The sequence below is a fragment of the Dunckerocampus dactyliophorus genome, chromosome 15 (assembly GCF_027744805.1).
Source record: "Dunckerocampus dactyliophorus isolate RoL2022-P2 chromosome 15, RoL_Ddac_1.1, whole genome shotgun sequence".
Lineage (NCBI taxonomy): Eukaryota > Metazoa > Chordata > Actinopteri > Syngnathiformes > Syngnathidae > Dunckerocampus > Dunckerocampus dactyliophorus.
The window spans coordinates 21,763,343-21,778,942 of record NC_072833.1 but is presented as its reverse complement, the minus strand read 5'-3'; the positions used below and the strand labels follow the sequence as shown (position 1 = coordinate 21,778,942).

General features: G+C 40.6%; 1 protein-coding gene across 5 annotated transcripts in view; it reads right to left on the bottom strand.

The window, feature by feature from the left end:
• Nucleotides 1–15,600, bottom strand: part of ablim2 (actin binding LIM protein family, member 2) — a 59,588-nt gene that overhangs the window by 33,419 nt on the left and 10,569 nt on the right. For all 5 annotated transcript variants that reach the window (XR_008566258.1, XR_008566259.1, XR_008566257.1 and 2 more), the window contains exons 2-7: nt 14,004–14,153; nt 8,218–8,401; nt 4,257–4,369; nt 4,066–4,192; nt 3,891–3,984; nt 5–92 (exon numbers count right to left, since the gene is read on the bottom strand). Coding sequence is in view for 1 of the 5 variants with exons in the window: in XM_054753704.1 (XP_054609679.1) it covers nt 5–92; nt 3,891–3,984; nt 4,066–4,192; nt 4,257–4,369; nt 8,218–8,401; nt 14,004–14,153 (756 nt within the window). In the remaining 4 variants the exon portion in view is untranslated. The remainder of the gene's footprint in view (nt 1–4; nt 93–3,890; nt 3,985–4,065; nt 4,193–4,256; nt 4,370–8,217; nt 8,402–14,003; nt 14,154–15,600) is intronic.

Here is a 15,600-nt window from a genome sequence, read left to right as displayed (position 1 = left end):
ATACCTTGGAGGTACATCTCTTCTCCTTCTGCAAACATCTGCTCACAGCGAGTACAGCGGGCACACGATGGATGGTAATGCTTCTCTCCGGCCTGGTGAGAGGAGGAAATTCCTAAAATCTTTTTCTTTGGCTGTTTTTGTTACAACAATAAGTACAGAACAGGAAATGGAACTTATTGCAACATCCACAAATCTTTAGCTCATTTAGCATCTAAACCAGGTGTGTCCAAAGTGCGGCCTGCGGGCGATTTGCAGCCTGCAGCTTTTTTTTTTTTTATTGGCCTGCGGCACATTCTAAAAATCTTATTTAACAAGAAAACAAAACAAAACAAAAAAAACAGCCAAAATGACAAAATATTATGGGAATAAAGTCAAAATATTACAGGACTAAAGTCATAAATAATGTCATTTTTAAATATTATGGAAATAAAGAAACTTTTTGAAGACTATTTAAGAAGAAAGTTCAAACTGAAAATAAAAAAAACTCTTCCACTTATATCACAAAGCTAAGATGCATTTTCTTTTTCTTGAAATACTGTATCTGCTTTGCAAAATATCAAAGTGGCCCTTTCATCCTTTCATTTTCAGTGTGTGGCCCTCTCTGAAAAATGTTTGGATACACCTGATCTAAACTATTAATGCCAATAGTGTGCACTTTGCTTTTTCTTTGGCTTTTGTTAATTTTTTTGTGACGATAGAACAGGAAACGGGATTTATAGAGTGACTTACTGTGCAGCTGCAAATCTCGTCGAGAGAATTTGACTAACTAACCCAGATAGCAAGTGCTATTGAAAACATGTTGCTTTTCCTAGATGTTGAATCAATATTGCCACACTGACGAAACTTGATATGTTGATATGTTCGCTGATTATCCCGATTATGATTGATGGAGCGTTGATATTTGGTTGTCACAACCAAAACTTTTCTGTTTTGTCTTTGTCTGGTTGTCATTTTGGTGAGTCTGCGTGTGTTTTATAGCCCCTTTTTTGTGTTTTTGACTTAAATGGTAATTTTTTATTTTGGATCCTATGTTTCCATACCTTGGAAATAAATCTTTTTTAAGGAACATGGCACTTTTGCCTTACTGCTTCTTGGCACTTGCCCCCACATCCTGACTGTGACAGTTTGTTTCTGTCCCGATGATTTTGGCGTTGTCCCAATCCATGATGTAGTTATTTCTTTTACAAGGATCCCAAATGGGTGATTTTAAGTTTTCTTGTTCTGCTTTTTGGTTTCTTGCGAGTCTTCCTCCCGTCTCTTTTTGATGTTCTTTTATTCTGGTGTTGAGTGTCCTTCCTGCTTCTGGCTCTAAAAATGTCTCTAATAAAAAAAGCATTGAGAAGATCGTAAACAGGTGTTCCATGCCATAACTATGAAACTATTCCGTTTATTAATATCCAATCCTACTTGGATTTGAATTTACTAGCGGATATTCACTTATCACGATCGGGTCGGGAACCAATTACGGTAACCGCGATAAATTCTATTATGTCGTTTTCGTAAATGGTTGTTTGTCTATATGTGCCCTGTGATTGGCTGGCAACCAGTCCAGAGTGTATCCCGCCTCTCACCCAAAGTCAGCTGGGATAGGCTCCAGCATACCTCCACAACCCTAGTGAGGATAAGCAGCATAGAAATGGATGGATGGATGGCGTTTTTGTAGCATTTCCAAAAAAAAATGGGTCAACAATGGATAGGTGCCGTGTTGATGGCTGTGCTTTCAAAGTCCTCCATGAAAAAAACTTCTCTTATGGCAGATAGTGGAGTAGTGTAGATATGTGGGATTTGTTCTTGATGTGGTATTCTGTGAGACCAGGGAGTGCTTTTATTATTTCAACAAGGGCTTTTAATAGATTATACATTAGTACCTCGCATAACGTAAACCTCCTTTTACGTAAATTCCACTGAACGTAAAGAATTTATGTCAAGTTCTTGCATCGTATTACGGAAGAAATTCCATATAACGTAAAGCATCAAGCAAGTTCAGAAATTCAATTTGTTAAGCGCTTGGTGACTCACTGGCTGATTATTGGGGCACCGCCTTCGCTCTCATCTCATTGGCTGATTATCAGGGCACCGCCTACGCTCTCATCTCATTGGCTGATTATCAGGGCACCTCCTACGCTCTCATCTCATTGGCTGACTTATCGAGCGCGTCCGTGTGTTTGTGTGAGACATGCTGCTCCCTTCAACCTCTCTTGCTCATGGTAGTCGCTCTTAAACTAGTTTGCACGCATTGAAATCTCTTCTTAATGTTTTCACTTTTCTTTGTGTTAAAATGACCGTGATCATGAGCCCTAAACCAAGTGTAAGTGATAAGAAAAAAAGGGAAAAGTTGTCGATAGAAACCAAGCAGGAAATTATACTCCTGCCTCCACTTGCGCTCCTGATCAAGACATCTCGTGAACGGTAGGATTGTTTTTGTTTTTCAGTTTTATTCATTTACAGTAATCTTATTTATTACCTTATTTTATATTGGAATGTTACTCTACTATGTTTATGCTAACGTTTTCTTATATTTTCCCACCATATTTGGTAGACTTTGAATATTTTGAAGTGCCAAAGGGGTGAGTTGGAAGAACTTGGAACGGATTAGGCTATTTACATGTATTTTACGCTTCGTGTAAGACAAAATCCCTATAACATAAAGGTTCTCGGAACGGATTATTTATGTTGTAGGGGCGTCTACTGTATGTAACTGGTCCTGTGCTATCTACTATAGGGCACAGTGGGGTGCTTTTTTGGGAATTTTGGGGGTGCCAAAACATGTCAAGGTAAAACAACTCCATCGAATATACCTTACAAGATTGTCTGAATATAAAAAAGTCAACATGTATTCAATGAGACAAAATTAAGTTTTTGGCTGCAACTAACCATTATTTTGATTACTGATTAATCGGTTGGTTACTTTTTTGATATTTGAATATTCAGTTAAAATAATGTTAAAATAAAAATAATGTTAAACAATAACAAATCTAAATGTTTGTCAAATAGCTTCAGTAAAATAAGAAATGTACACAAAATTACAGTCGTGATTATTTTCTTAGTCGATTAATCTGAAGCTTGTTGTTTCAATTAATGGCGTAATCGGTTGAGCCATAGATGGACCAAATTAATGTGAAGCAAACACCTACAGTTAGTGGTTGGGTCCGCAACATATCAGAAAAGAGGCAAAAATGCCCATCACTGTTTTCCAAAGTCAAAGCTGACATGTGTGAATATCTTGTTGTGGCTAAAACACAAAGATAATAGGTCTGCTTTCAAGGATGACTAAGGAAATGAAAAAATATTCACATTTGAGAAGCTCAAATCAAAGGATATTATATATATTTAAATAAAAAAACAATTAATCGATTACCAAAATAGTTGTAATTGGGTAATCGATTAACCACTGGTTAATCGATTAATTGTTGCATCTCTGATTAAGTACTTGTGAGCTGAAGTCTACCGAGGAGATTTCCGGATGTCCACAAGAAGTTCTGTGGTAATTCTCACTTCCTGTTTGATGGTTGTCGTCATTAAAAAAAAACATACAAAAAAGCCAAAGAAAAAGTAAAATACACGCTTAGTCTTTTTAGATGGAATGTGAGCTGAAGTCTCACAACGTTGGTAACTAGATTTGCTGATTTTGTATTAAGTTCAACGATAAGTTCCACCTCCTGTTCCATGGTTATCGCAAAAAAACAAAAAAAAACAAAAGAAAAAGCAAAACACACACTGGGGAAGTGAACTGAACTCTCACGATGAGATTTGTGGATGTTGCAGTCCAACTTCCTGTTCTATGGTCATCATCACCAAATAAAACAAAAAAACAAGTGTGGGTTTTGCTTTTTCTCTGGCTTTTAAAATTTGTTTGGTACTATATACGGCATAATCAATTAATGTCGTACCTCCAGGACTTTCCCGGTGATGTACTTCTTGCAGCTCTCACACTGGATGCCGAACATGGCATGGTAGTCCATTTCGCAGTAGGGTATCCCATCCCTGGTGGCAAAAAACAAGAAAATACCACCACAGTGACTACAAATGAAAATGTGTGGTGTTTTAATCGTAACATGGACGTACTTGCTTATGTATTCCGCGTTGAGGACCTTGTTGCACACCTTGCACTTGAAGCAGCCCAGGTGCCAGTGCTTGTCCAGCGCTACCAGGGATTGTTCATTTTTGAATTCCTTCCCACAGCCGCAGCAGTCTGCAACAAAAAAATGTCAGTATTTACCAGTGATGGAGTCATAAATCAATAATAATGTACTGACTGTGGACAGCTTGTATGGGCGCAGGACTGTTGACAGGAAGAGGTTGGGTACAGTTTTGGCAAATACACTCCTTGCCGTTGAAGGTCACTCGGTCACCGGCCGGAAACGGCTGCCTGAAAATGGGGGAAAAAAAAAAGTATATCAGTAAAACGCTTCACCACACAACATAGGGGGCCATAAATCCCAATATATGGATGTAATGCATTTTTGTGGCACACCTATGACTTTAGAGCAGTGGCTCTCAACTGGTTTGGCTGTGGGATCCACCATCACCGCCCAGATACAAGCGGCAACCCAAATTGCTGAATTTTTTCAACTCAAACTCATACTCATGTATTTTATATTTGAAGGGAGTGTTTGCAACACAGCGTGAACTGCAGACGCTCTCCTCTCTGTATGACGCTATTGGCCAGCAGATGTCTACAGCTGTGTGTCAGACGGACGGCACGTTAAGTCCCCATTCGATGTCTTTCCCCTGAGGCTCAAGCTGGACAAAGTTGCCTATAAACATGGCACACACCCCGTGGCAGCGTAGTAAGCAAATAGCACAAACAGGATTTCATTGACATCGGGTCATTACATTATTTTTTTTATTTTTTTGCACAGACACAGACCCACGACTCATTGAAAGTGGTTCCACGACCCACATGTGGGTCCCGACCCACCATTTGAATCTCTGCTTTAGAGAGAGTCCAAGAATAGGGATAGTACCGAAATTTGGTTCCATACTTAAGTCTTAAGTCATACTTAAGTCACCACAGAGGAACACAGAGGCTGAGGCTCATTTTAAGCTTTTTTGCCTTAATACGCCAACAGAAGTTTCTGGATTCCAACACTGCACACAGACTTTGCTGTAGCGCTGTCCACAACAGAAACCCAACACTTCTTCATTCTCAGCCAATCACGGTCATGGCAATCGAGGTGCATTCAACAACAGAGGAATTCAGGACATCTTTTGTTCCCATTCGTATTAACCAGCTCTTTGATTTGTCATCAATTTTCCTCCTGCGGCCGCGTCCAGGGAGGTTGGCTACAGTCCCATGGATCTTACATTTCTGAATAATATGTGCAACTGTTGTCACAGGAACATCAAGCTGCTTGGAGATGGCCTTATAGCCTTTACCTTTTTACATGCTTGTCCATCATTTTCTTTCTAATCTCCTGGGACAATTTTTTCTTTGCTTCCCCTGGTCCATGTTGAGTGTGGTACAAATCATGTGACCAAACAGCACAGTGACTGACTGTAGTCCCATCTATAGACCCACTGACTAATTACAAGGTTGTAGACACCTGTTAGTGGACACTCTTTGAATTACCATGTCCCTTTGGTCGCATTATTTTCAGTCTTTTCTAGGTGTACCATCATTTTTGAGTTCATTTTTTTTTCAATAATTCTGTTGAAGCATGGCTGAAAAGCAATGTCTGACGTTTATTGGTTAAATTTCATAGAATTTTTATTTATTGTTACTTTTTCAGATTCAAGTTATTTCTGTGACCGGTGTGAGTTTTTTTCTTTCATTGAACGAAGGGTATCAACACTTTTGTCCACGTGTGTATAGACAAACAAGCATTCACACTCACACCTGTGGACAATTTAGAGTCGCCGAACATGCATGTTATGAAATGTGGGAGAAAACATGCAAACTTCACACAGAAAATGCCCAATGGAGATTTGAAGCCATGTCTTCCCGATCTCCAGACTGAGGCCAACATGCTAACCACTAGACCACCGTGCCGCCCCTTCTGACTCGTTCGTACCCATTTAGGTAGGAAAAGTATAATAAATTGGACTTTGTTGTGCAATTTTGTGCACAGATTGCTAAATTTAAATGTTAGCAGGATGAAACCAAGCCAGTGAGCTTTCGAGACGTCATACGCCCAAATGACGTTTTCCCCGGGGTCCTACGAGTCCCGTTTGGAATCCGAAATACACGCACAATAAGTTTGAATAGTGCCCCCTTTCGGCCAATATACTCCCAATATAAACACATATTTTTGATGTTCAATAATCCTGATATTTCTTAATTTTTTCCCGTCAATAAAAGATAAATCCCATTCTCAGGAGTCGAGCCTTCGGTGAAATTGTGAATGGAGCTGTTTTTTTGTATTTGTTTCACCACTAGATGGAGCCAGAGACCAACAGTTGCTTTAGAGCTGACAACATGGAACTCTCCATTGACATACATATACGGGGAAAAAACATTTTTTTTGCTATTACAATGATCTTCGGGACCTTAGATTCATACAGGTGAATTGTGTGCGTGTATCTGTGTGTTCGAACTTCACGAAATCTTATATGCTTTTTCAAAATGCATGTCAGCATTTGTGAAATGCATTTCTGCTCGTCATATGCAACCCTGTTTTCATTGCCATTATCATCGTGTTTGTCGCATAACCATGACGTCAAATGTACGCGTTTGGATGCAATCACACGACTACAACATGAAGAGGCGATATTCCACATTAGAAGCGCTCAAGGCGGTTCGGGAGTCTGATGAGCTCATGTCCACCGACGTGGGCTCAAAACTTAATATCATTGGATAGATCTGGAGCTGAGCTAGGGATTTAAGCGTTTTTGGAAAAAAAAAAGAATATATGACTTACTTATGGGCGTGGCCCAAACAGTGTCTACCCAACTTTGGCGTGATTTTTTGTCAAAAACTGGCATTGTTCCATAAGTAACAATGCATCATAATCAAAGTTGTTATGGATTATCGACCCATGCAAGGCTCTAATGACCTCATATTAAATATTCTACTTTGACACTTATATTTGGAAAATACTGCATATTTTGTGATTTAGCCATTTCAAGAATGTTTGTTTTTTTGGACAAAAAGGAGGAAAAATTAAAAAAATTAATACAAATCTGAAGTTGATAAAGAGATTTAAGCATTGAAAGTAAAAAAAAAAAAAAAAAGAATATATGACTTAATTATTACACTCTCATTTTCTATGCCGCTTGTCCTAATTACGGTCGCAGGGGTATGCTGGAGCCTATCCCAGCTGACTTTGGGCGAGAGGCAGGGTACACCCTGGACTGGTCGCCAGCCAATGGCAGGGCACATATAGACAAACAACCATTCTCATTCACATTCATAACAATTCACAATTTAGAGGCGCCAATTAACCTAACATGCATGTTTTTGGAATGTAGGAGGAAACCGGAGTACCCGGAGAAAACCCACGCACGCACGGGGAGAACATGCAACCTCCACACAGAGATGCTCAGTGGAGGTTCGAAGCCAGGTCTACCCGATCTCCTGACTGTGTGGCCCGTGTGCTGGGGCGTGGCCCAAACAGTGTCTATTCAACTTTGGTGTGAGGGACTTCAAAGCAAGCATTAAGCACCAGCACCATTTCAGAAGCACTGATTTGGCACCGATATTGGATGAAATGGAAATGATACCCATCCCTCTCCATGAGACACAAAATGAAACATTAAAGTCGAAATATTTGAATTTGACATGAAAGACCTTTTTCGGGAAGACATGCAAAACATATCAAATCTTGTCAACAAACAATTCATTTTTGATATTCAGCTTTGGATTTGAATAATATTCTGAGAGAAAATGCACACACGAAAAACAAAACATTTAAATTTAAATTTTTGAGAAAAATATACAAAACATCAAAAATGTATAAAAAAGTTCAGAGTATTTGTTGTTGTTTTTTTTCTCCTTTAGTTGAGGTTGGGCTTATTTGTTTTACAGTTGTATGACAAACAAAAATTGGGGGAAAAAATGCCAGCAACTGTAAAAGAAATATGGTAAAAAATAAAGTACATCAAAAAAATGTTTTTTATTTAAACATTTTGGGAAAAATATGGTCTTTCAGTGAAAAACTTCTGAGCCATTTTTAATCAGCATTAACTTATTTTTGCGTAACTGTGAAGAACATTAAAATGCTAGCGCATTATGTGTGTTTCGGTGTTTTTTTTGTTTTGTTTTTTGTCATTACTTACTTGCAAGAGGCGCATACAAAGCAGTGTGGATGATAAGTCTTTCCCAGGGCAGACACCACCTCTCCTTCAATGAAGTCCTGGCAACTGAAGCAGCGAGTCCCGTAAAGGCGCTGGTAGTCCAGAGTGCACATGTACTCTCCTTGTCGCAGGAAGAAGCCGCCATTGGCCAGCTGGCATCCGCACACTGGAGAGAGAAGGCATACTGAAGAGCGACCTAGACACATTTTGCAGTAATGTGTGAAAGTACGAAATGCAGTTTCATGTGTTGTTTCGCACAGCAGGTCATAAACAAGAAAGTGGCCGGTGTGCATTTTTGGAGGTCACATAGTAACTGGCATCGTAACTATCAGTCCAACACTTATACTGAGGTACTGGAGTTGCCAGGAAATGGACGTACTGACCCAATAATTTCACCAAACGGGGAAAACATTACCTTGCCAATATGTAAACTGAGGTGACCATATTTTGAGACTATGGATGGTGTCCTGGGGGATCTCCTCCCAGATCTGGACCAGGGCATCACTGCGGTACCTGGACGCATGGAGGAGATTCCAGGAGACAGGTAGTTACTCCAGGAGAGCTGGACAGGGCCGTAGAAGGTCCTTCAACCCTCAGCAGGATCGGTATCTGCTCCTTTGTGCAAGGAGGAACAGGATGAGCACTGCCAGAGCCCTACAAAATGACCTCCAGCAGGCCACTGGTGTGAATGTTTCTGACCAAACAATCAGAAACAGGCTCCATGAGGGCGGCCTGAGGGCCCGACGTCCTGTAGTGGGCCCTGTGCTCACTGCCCAGCACCGTAGAGCTCCATTGGCAACTACACCACTGGTGCCCTGTGCTCTTCCCTGATGAGAGCAAGTTCAACCTGAGCACATGCGACAGACGTGAAAGGTTCTGGAGATGCCGTGGAGAACGTTATGCTGCCTGCAACATCATTCAGCATGACCGGTTTGGTGGTGGGTCAGTGATGGTCTGGGGAGGCATATCCCTGGAAGGACGTACAGACCTCTACAGGTTCGATAACAGCACCCTGACTGCTATTAGGTATCGGGACGAAATCCTTGGACCCATTGTCAGAACCTACGCTGATGCAGTGGGACCTGGGTTCCTCCTGGTCCACGACAATGCCCGACCTCATGTGGCTAGTGTATGCAGGTAGTTCCTGGAGGATGAAGGAATTGATACCATTGACTGGCCCCCACGTTCACCTGACCTAAACCCAATAGAACACCTCTGGGACATTATGTTTAGGTCCATCCGGCGCCACCAGGTTGCTCCTCAGACTGTCCAGGAGCTTATTGATGCCCTGGTCCAGATCTGGGAGGAGATCCCCCAGGACACCATCCGTAGTCTCATTAGGAACATGCCCCGACGTTGTCAGGCATGCGTACAAGCACGTGGGGGCCACACAAACTATTGAGAATCATTTTGAGTTACTACAATGACATTTTAGCTAAATGGACCAGTGTGCTGCATCATTTTTTCACTTTCATTTTTGGGGTGTCTTTGATTTCCCCCTCTATAGGGTGATCATTTTCATTTCTATCAAATGATGTGGCATCATTTTGTTACTAATACATCACCCACTTATTATCAGGAAAGATATTCAACATCATTTTTCCCCAGTTTAGATCTGATGTGTTTTCCAAGTGTTCCTCTAATTTTTTTGAGCAGTATACTTTCTATAACCAAACACACAAATTCAGATTCCAGTTTTATTATGTGTTATTGTGCCGAAAATAACATCTCTTTGTCAAGTTTCAATTGTGCAAAAATAACTTTTAAAAATCTCTGGAATTAAATGATAGAAATAATGTCTCACATAAAAAAATAATAGCACTCTTTACAAATCTTACTGGACAAATAACTAAAAATATGAAATAACATTAGCTATATTAACAAATGCAGCTTTTTAATGTAATGATGTAAATAATATTACATAGAGAAACAAAAAATATCTACAGTAATGCCTTGTTTATCGCGGTTAATTGGTTGGAAGTTCTGCAAAGATTTATAAATAGATGTTATTAAGAGCATAGAAAACCTGTTTACGACCTTTTAAATATGTTTTTTAATATTATTAGAGCCCTCTAGACATGTAATAACACCCCTATAGTCAACTTTATACTCGTATTACCGAATGTAATCGACATAACAGAAAATAAGACATATCAGACATAAATAAGATGTAGCATAAACTCACTGGTTAGCATCCGGAGAGTTCCTTGATTTTTTTCTGGACACCGTACTTCCTGGTGGCTAATGTCTCATCAATGTAACGTTACTGACGCCGGGTGACCAGCGTAGAACACTACATCTCACACCTTTGAATGCCTTATACAATGGAACCTTGGTTAGCGTCACTAATTCGTTCTAGAAGGTCCAACTCTAATCAAAACAGGTGTTAACCAAATCAATTTTTCCCATAAGTAATAATGTAAATCCATTTAAGCCGTTCCAGAAAGGCAAATATGTTAACACAAAACATATAGTTGTACGTTTATAGTTTTACATGCAGAAAACAATAAAAAATGCATAAAATGCATACAAATGATGAATGAAAAGGATAAATGAACATTTAAGGTTACTTTTACCTTCATTGACGACGTGAGTGTTCCCAAAGACGCAATGTGGCAGCGAGATCAACAACCGCCAACCTTCCTGTTTTCAGTCAAGAACCACATCTTCGGTGAAGGTAAAAGTAACCTTAAATGTTCATTTTTATCCCTTTCATTCATCATTTATATGCATAGAATTGTTTTATGGATGTAATTCTGTAATTGTAAAACTGTAAAAATGTGTTTTGTGTTAATATTTTGAGAGTGTGAATGGTTGTTTGTTTGTATGGCCCTGTGATTGGCTGGCGACCAGTCCAGGGTGTACCCCGCCTATCGGCCGAAGTTAGCTGGGATAGGCTCCAGCATACACGTGACCCTAATGAGGATAAGGAGCATAGAAGATGGCTGGCTGGATGGATTTTGGAGAGATGACATCATAGATGGGCGATTCTGGTTCTGGTTACCATTTTGTTTAACTAGCTAATAGGATTCTAACAAGGAAGAACATTTCGCTGGGTATTAAAAAACATGACGAGGCGTGTGTCATATTGTACGCTAACTGGAGAATGTACATAAACCGAGGCAAAATTGTGGCTTAAATTTCCAACTTTAACCGAAAAAAACCTAACCAGGGTGGACGCTAACCAAGTTTCCACTGTTATTCTGTCGGTCATTTTGCCATTTTATGCTTGAAAATGCTTAATTTAAAAATGTACTAACATATATTCTTTTTTTGAAATTTTTTTTATATTAATAATAGGCCGTAGTCAACCACGAAACAGGGAAAATTGATAAATGAATTTAGAAAAACTGATGGCGCGAAGCCGCGAAATTCGAACAGCGAAGTGTATATCTCTAGTCACATCCAGCACAGTGCCTAATGCTGGTCAATTTAAATGAAAAACAATGAAAATCAGACATTTTCATCACTTTCTTAAAAAAAACAACAACAAAAAACAGGACTGCCAGGACTGGATGTGAAAACAAGACATGTCCTGGGAAAACAGGACGTTTGGTCACGCTATTGTAAGCAGTATAGTAATCATCAGTCCCGCAACTTCTAGTAAGTTACTGAAGTTGCAAGGATACATACTATGCCTACTTTAATACAATGTATTAAAGTATTTTTTTACCATGGGGAACCTTACACCATTACTTTGTCGACATATAAAATGAGCATATCAACCAGCTAAAAATACTATGATCCTGATGCGGTAATGGTAATGGCTAGGGATGTGAACGATAAACCGATGCGACCGGGTATCCGCTTTGAGGGGTGAACGATTCCGATTTGTCGGTAAAAGAATCCTGTATCGATGATAATCCGCCATAAATATTTACATTAATCGATTGCGGAGACCGGGTATCGTAAGAGAAGCAATCGGTTGACGGTGTCTTATAAACAGCGCGAGAGCCTGGGCTGCCGGCGAGGCTAGCTCGCTAGGGCCGGTGCTAGCTAACTAACAGGCGTTTGAACGCCAAAGTTTGGAACGTCTTTGGATAAATTTCAAGAAGGGTGCACAACTTGACAACTTGAGACATGTTAAAACTTAAATGTTCCAAAGGTAACAGCTATAAAAATATAGACATAACATGTAGAATGTCAAATATTGATCAGATCAAACAAAAAGATGTTGCTTCAACAAGTTTATTTTTTTGTGTCTTTGTCTCAACAATATAAACATTTGACATGTTATTCTGTTGACTTTATTTTTGCCAGGTCCTTACAGCATGCAAGAAGTTGCAAGAATGCAGCCATGCTAATTTTGGCAGCTTGTGGAACATTACTCCATTACTTTACCAATATCTAGCCATCCATTTTCTTCACGAGGGTCGCGGCCTGCTGGAGCCTATGCCAGCTGACTTCGGGCAAGAGGCAGGGTCCACCCTGGAATGGTCACCAGCCAATTGCAGGGCACAAATAGACAAACTGCTTTACCAATATATCAAGGTAAAAGCATCATAGTAATAATAGCAGAAAGCATACATTTTTTACACAATCTCGCTGCCAATGGCGAGGTATTAGCCATTAACAGAAGCCATGTTAGCACTGTGAAAGGCAGCGACGTGAATGAATACAATCCCTATGCTTCAAATAGACTTTACAGTATTGCTATATGTGGTGTCTGAATGTGAGTTTCACCTCACGTTGAGTGGGGTTACACGCTTTGTGCGTGTTAGCATGCCACCGGGTCCTCTGGGTTAAATATACTTAGGCGATGCCATTTCTGGTATGACAGTGCAACCATACATATCCACGTGGTAGCCGCACTTTGTTTGTTTGCCTGACCTTGACTGCGGAGACTATGGCTAAAACAGAGTACAGTGGAACCTCGGTTAGCGTCCGCCCCGGTTAACGTAAAAAATTCACGTCACAATTTTGCCTGGGTTTGCACGCATTCTCTTCCTTCCTTGTTAGCATCCTATTAGCTACCTAAACAAAATGGCAAATTTTTTTGAGTTTTACATGCATAAAACAATGTTAAACGCATATAAATGATGAATGAAAGGAATAAATTTACATTTAATGTTAATTTTACCTTCATTTGAAGACGTGAGAGTTCCCAAAGACACGATGTGGCAGCGAGGTCAACCACCACCGCATTCCCGAATCACGTTATCAATGAAGGTAAAAGTAACCTTAAATGTTAATTTATCCCTTTCATTCATCACTTATATGTATTTATATGTAGTTCCAATTGTTTTCTGCATGTAAAGCTATAATTGTAAAACCATAAAAACATGTTTTGCGTTGACATTTTTGGCTTTCTGGAACAGATTAATTAAATTTACATGATTTCTAATGGGAAAAATGTATTCGGTTAACATCTGTTTTGGTTATAGTCGGCCATTGTGGAACGAATTGATGCTAACCAAGGTTCCACTGTAGTAGTGATGGATCAGGTTCCCAAGGCTGGCAAAACAGCACATCAATGAGTCTGAATCCATGTAACGTTTGTATCTTGAAAGCAGGTGCTTCATCTGTTGACTAACTAATGGAAGAAGGTCCATCATAGCACCCTTTCCACCACAGGAACCTTTTCAGGAATTTTCCTATTTACCCCAACCGCAGGAGCCTTGTACTTCCAGGAACTATAGTTACCAATCTCAGTAATGACGTAATAAGTGTTGGACTGATGTTTGCTGTGCTGCTTTTTACATATATGTTGATTAAGTTATGGCGTAAGGTTCCCCAAAGCCAAGTTAGTGCTGTTGACTGTCACCTACCTTTACAAACGAAGCACTTAATGTGGAAGTGTTTATTCTGGACTCGGAGGGCCTCCCCTTTACAAGGTTTTCCACAGTTCTGGCAGGCGATGGGGCCTCTTCCTGGTTTCTGCTGGGCCACAGGGCTTTGGACTGCCTGCGGTTGAATCACTATGCAAAACAAATAGCTTGTCACTTAACCAGTCACGCCTTCAGGGATCGGCTTAATTGCCTTTTATTTTCACAGGAAACATGCATGTCATCCAACCGGTTTCAACGCTGACGCGATACATCGCTCCGAGGTTCAAGTGAAGGTCTTGGAGATGGGTTGAATTAAAGTTAGTATGCACAGGTAGAAAATAGCATCCTTGTTTTAATCTTATAATGTATATATTTATATAACATTATTTTTTTAGCGTATAAAACACATCAGCATGGTTTTTAATTTATATTTTTAATGTTTTCTCAAATAAAAAAATCATCAGATCATCAATCAGATAATTTTTGGCTTAAATTCAAATCAGTGTTAATTTTGACACCAGTGTTTAATGTTGTTTTAGTCATAGTTTGCTTTTGGACGAAAATGTATTTTAGTTTGAGTCATATTTTAGTCATCAAAATTGATCTAGTTTTAATTGACTAAAATGTTGCGAAATTTAGTTGACTAAAACTAGACTAAAACTTTTAGTTGGCTAAAATGAAAATGAAATTTCCATCCACCCATGCATCCATTTTCTTCTGCTTATCTGTGTACGGGTCGCTGGGGGCACCAGTATCAGTAGGGAAGACCCAGACTTCCTGGTCCCCAACCACCTCTTCCAGTTCCACCGGGAGGACACCAAGCTGTTCCCAGGCCAGCTGTGAGACATAATCCCTCCAGCGTGTCTTAGGTCTGGCTTAGGTCTACTGGCTGGACATACTCGGGACACCTCACCAGGGAGGCGTCCAGGAGGTATCCGTACTAGATGCTCGAGCCACCTCAACTGGCTTCTCTCGATGTGAAGGAGCAGGTATTCCTTCCACTGCCCGACTATATCCTCAGTTGAGGTCAGCAGGCCTCCGTCCCCACTGTAAACAGTGTGGACCCGGCACTGCTTCCCCTTTCTGAGACATCAAATGGTTTGAGAACCTCTTTGAGGCCGACCGAAAATCTCCATGGTCTCACCCGAGTTTTTGCCTCGGCCACCGCAGAAGCTGCATGCCGCTTGGTCTGTCGGTACCTGTAAGATGGTTCAGGAGCCCCACAAACCATCCGTGCTCAATAGGACTCTTTCTTCAGCCCTAACCTACGGTATCCACCGTCAGGTTCGGGGTTTGCTGCCATGACTGGCAGTGAGCACCTTGTGGCCACAGCTCCGATCGGCCGCCTCAGCAATGAAGGCAATGAAGGCTCGATATGCTCCCCCGCGATGCAGGCAAAGCTCTACCAGAAGTGAGAGTGGAAGACTCGACGAACGGGAGACTCTGCCAGACGTTCCCAGGACACCCTCACTACACGTTTGGGTCTCCCAGGTCTGTCAGGTCTAATCCAACTCATCACCAGGTGGTGATCAGTTGACAGTTCAGCCCCTCTCTTCACCCGTTTGTCCAGAACATGCAGATGCAGGTCTGATGATAC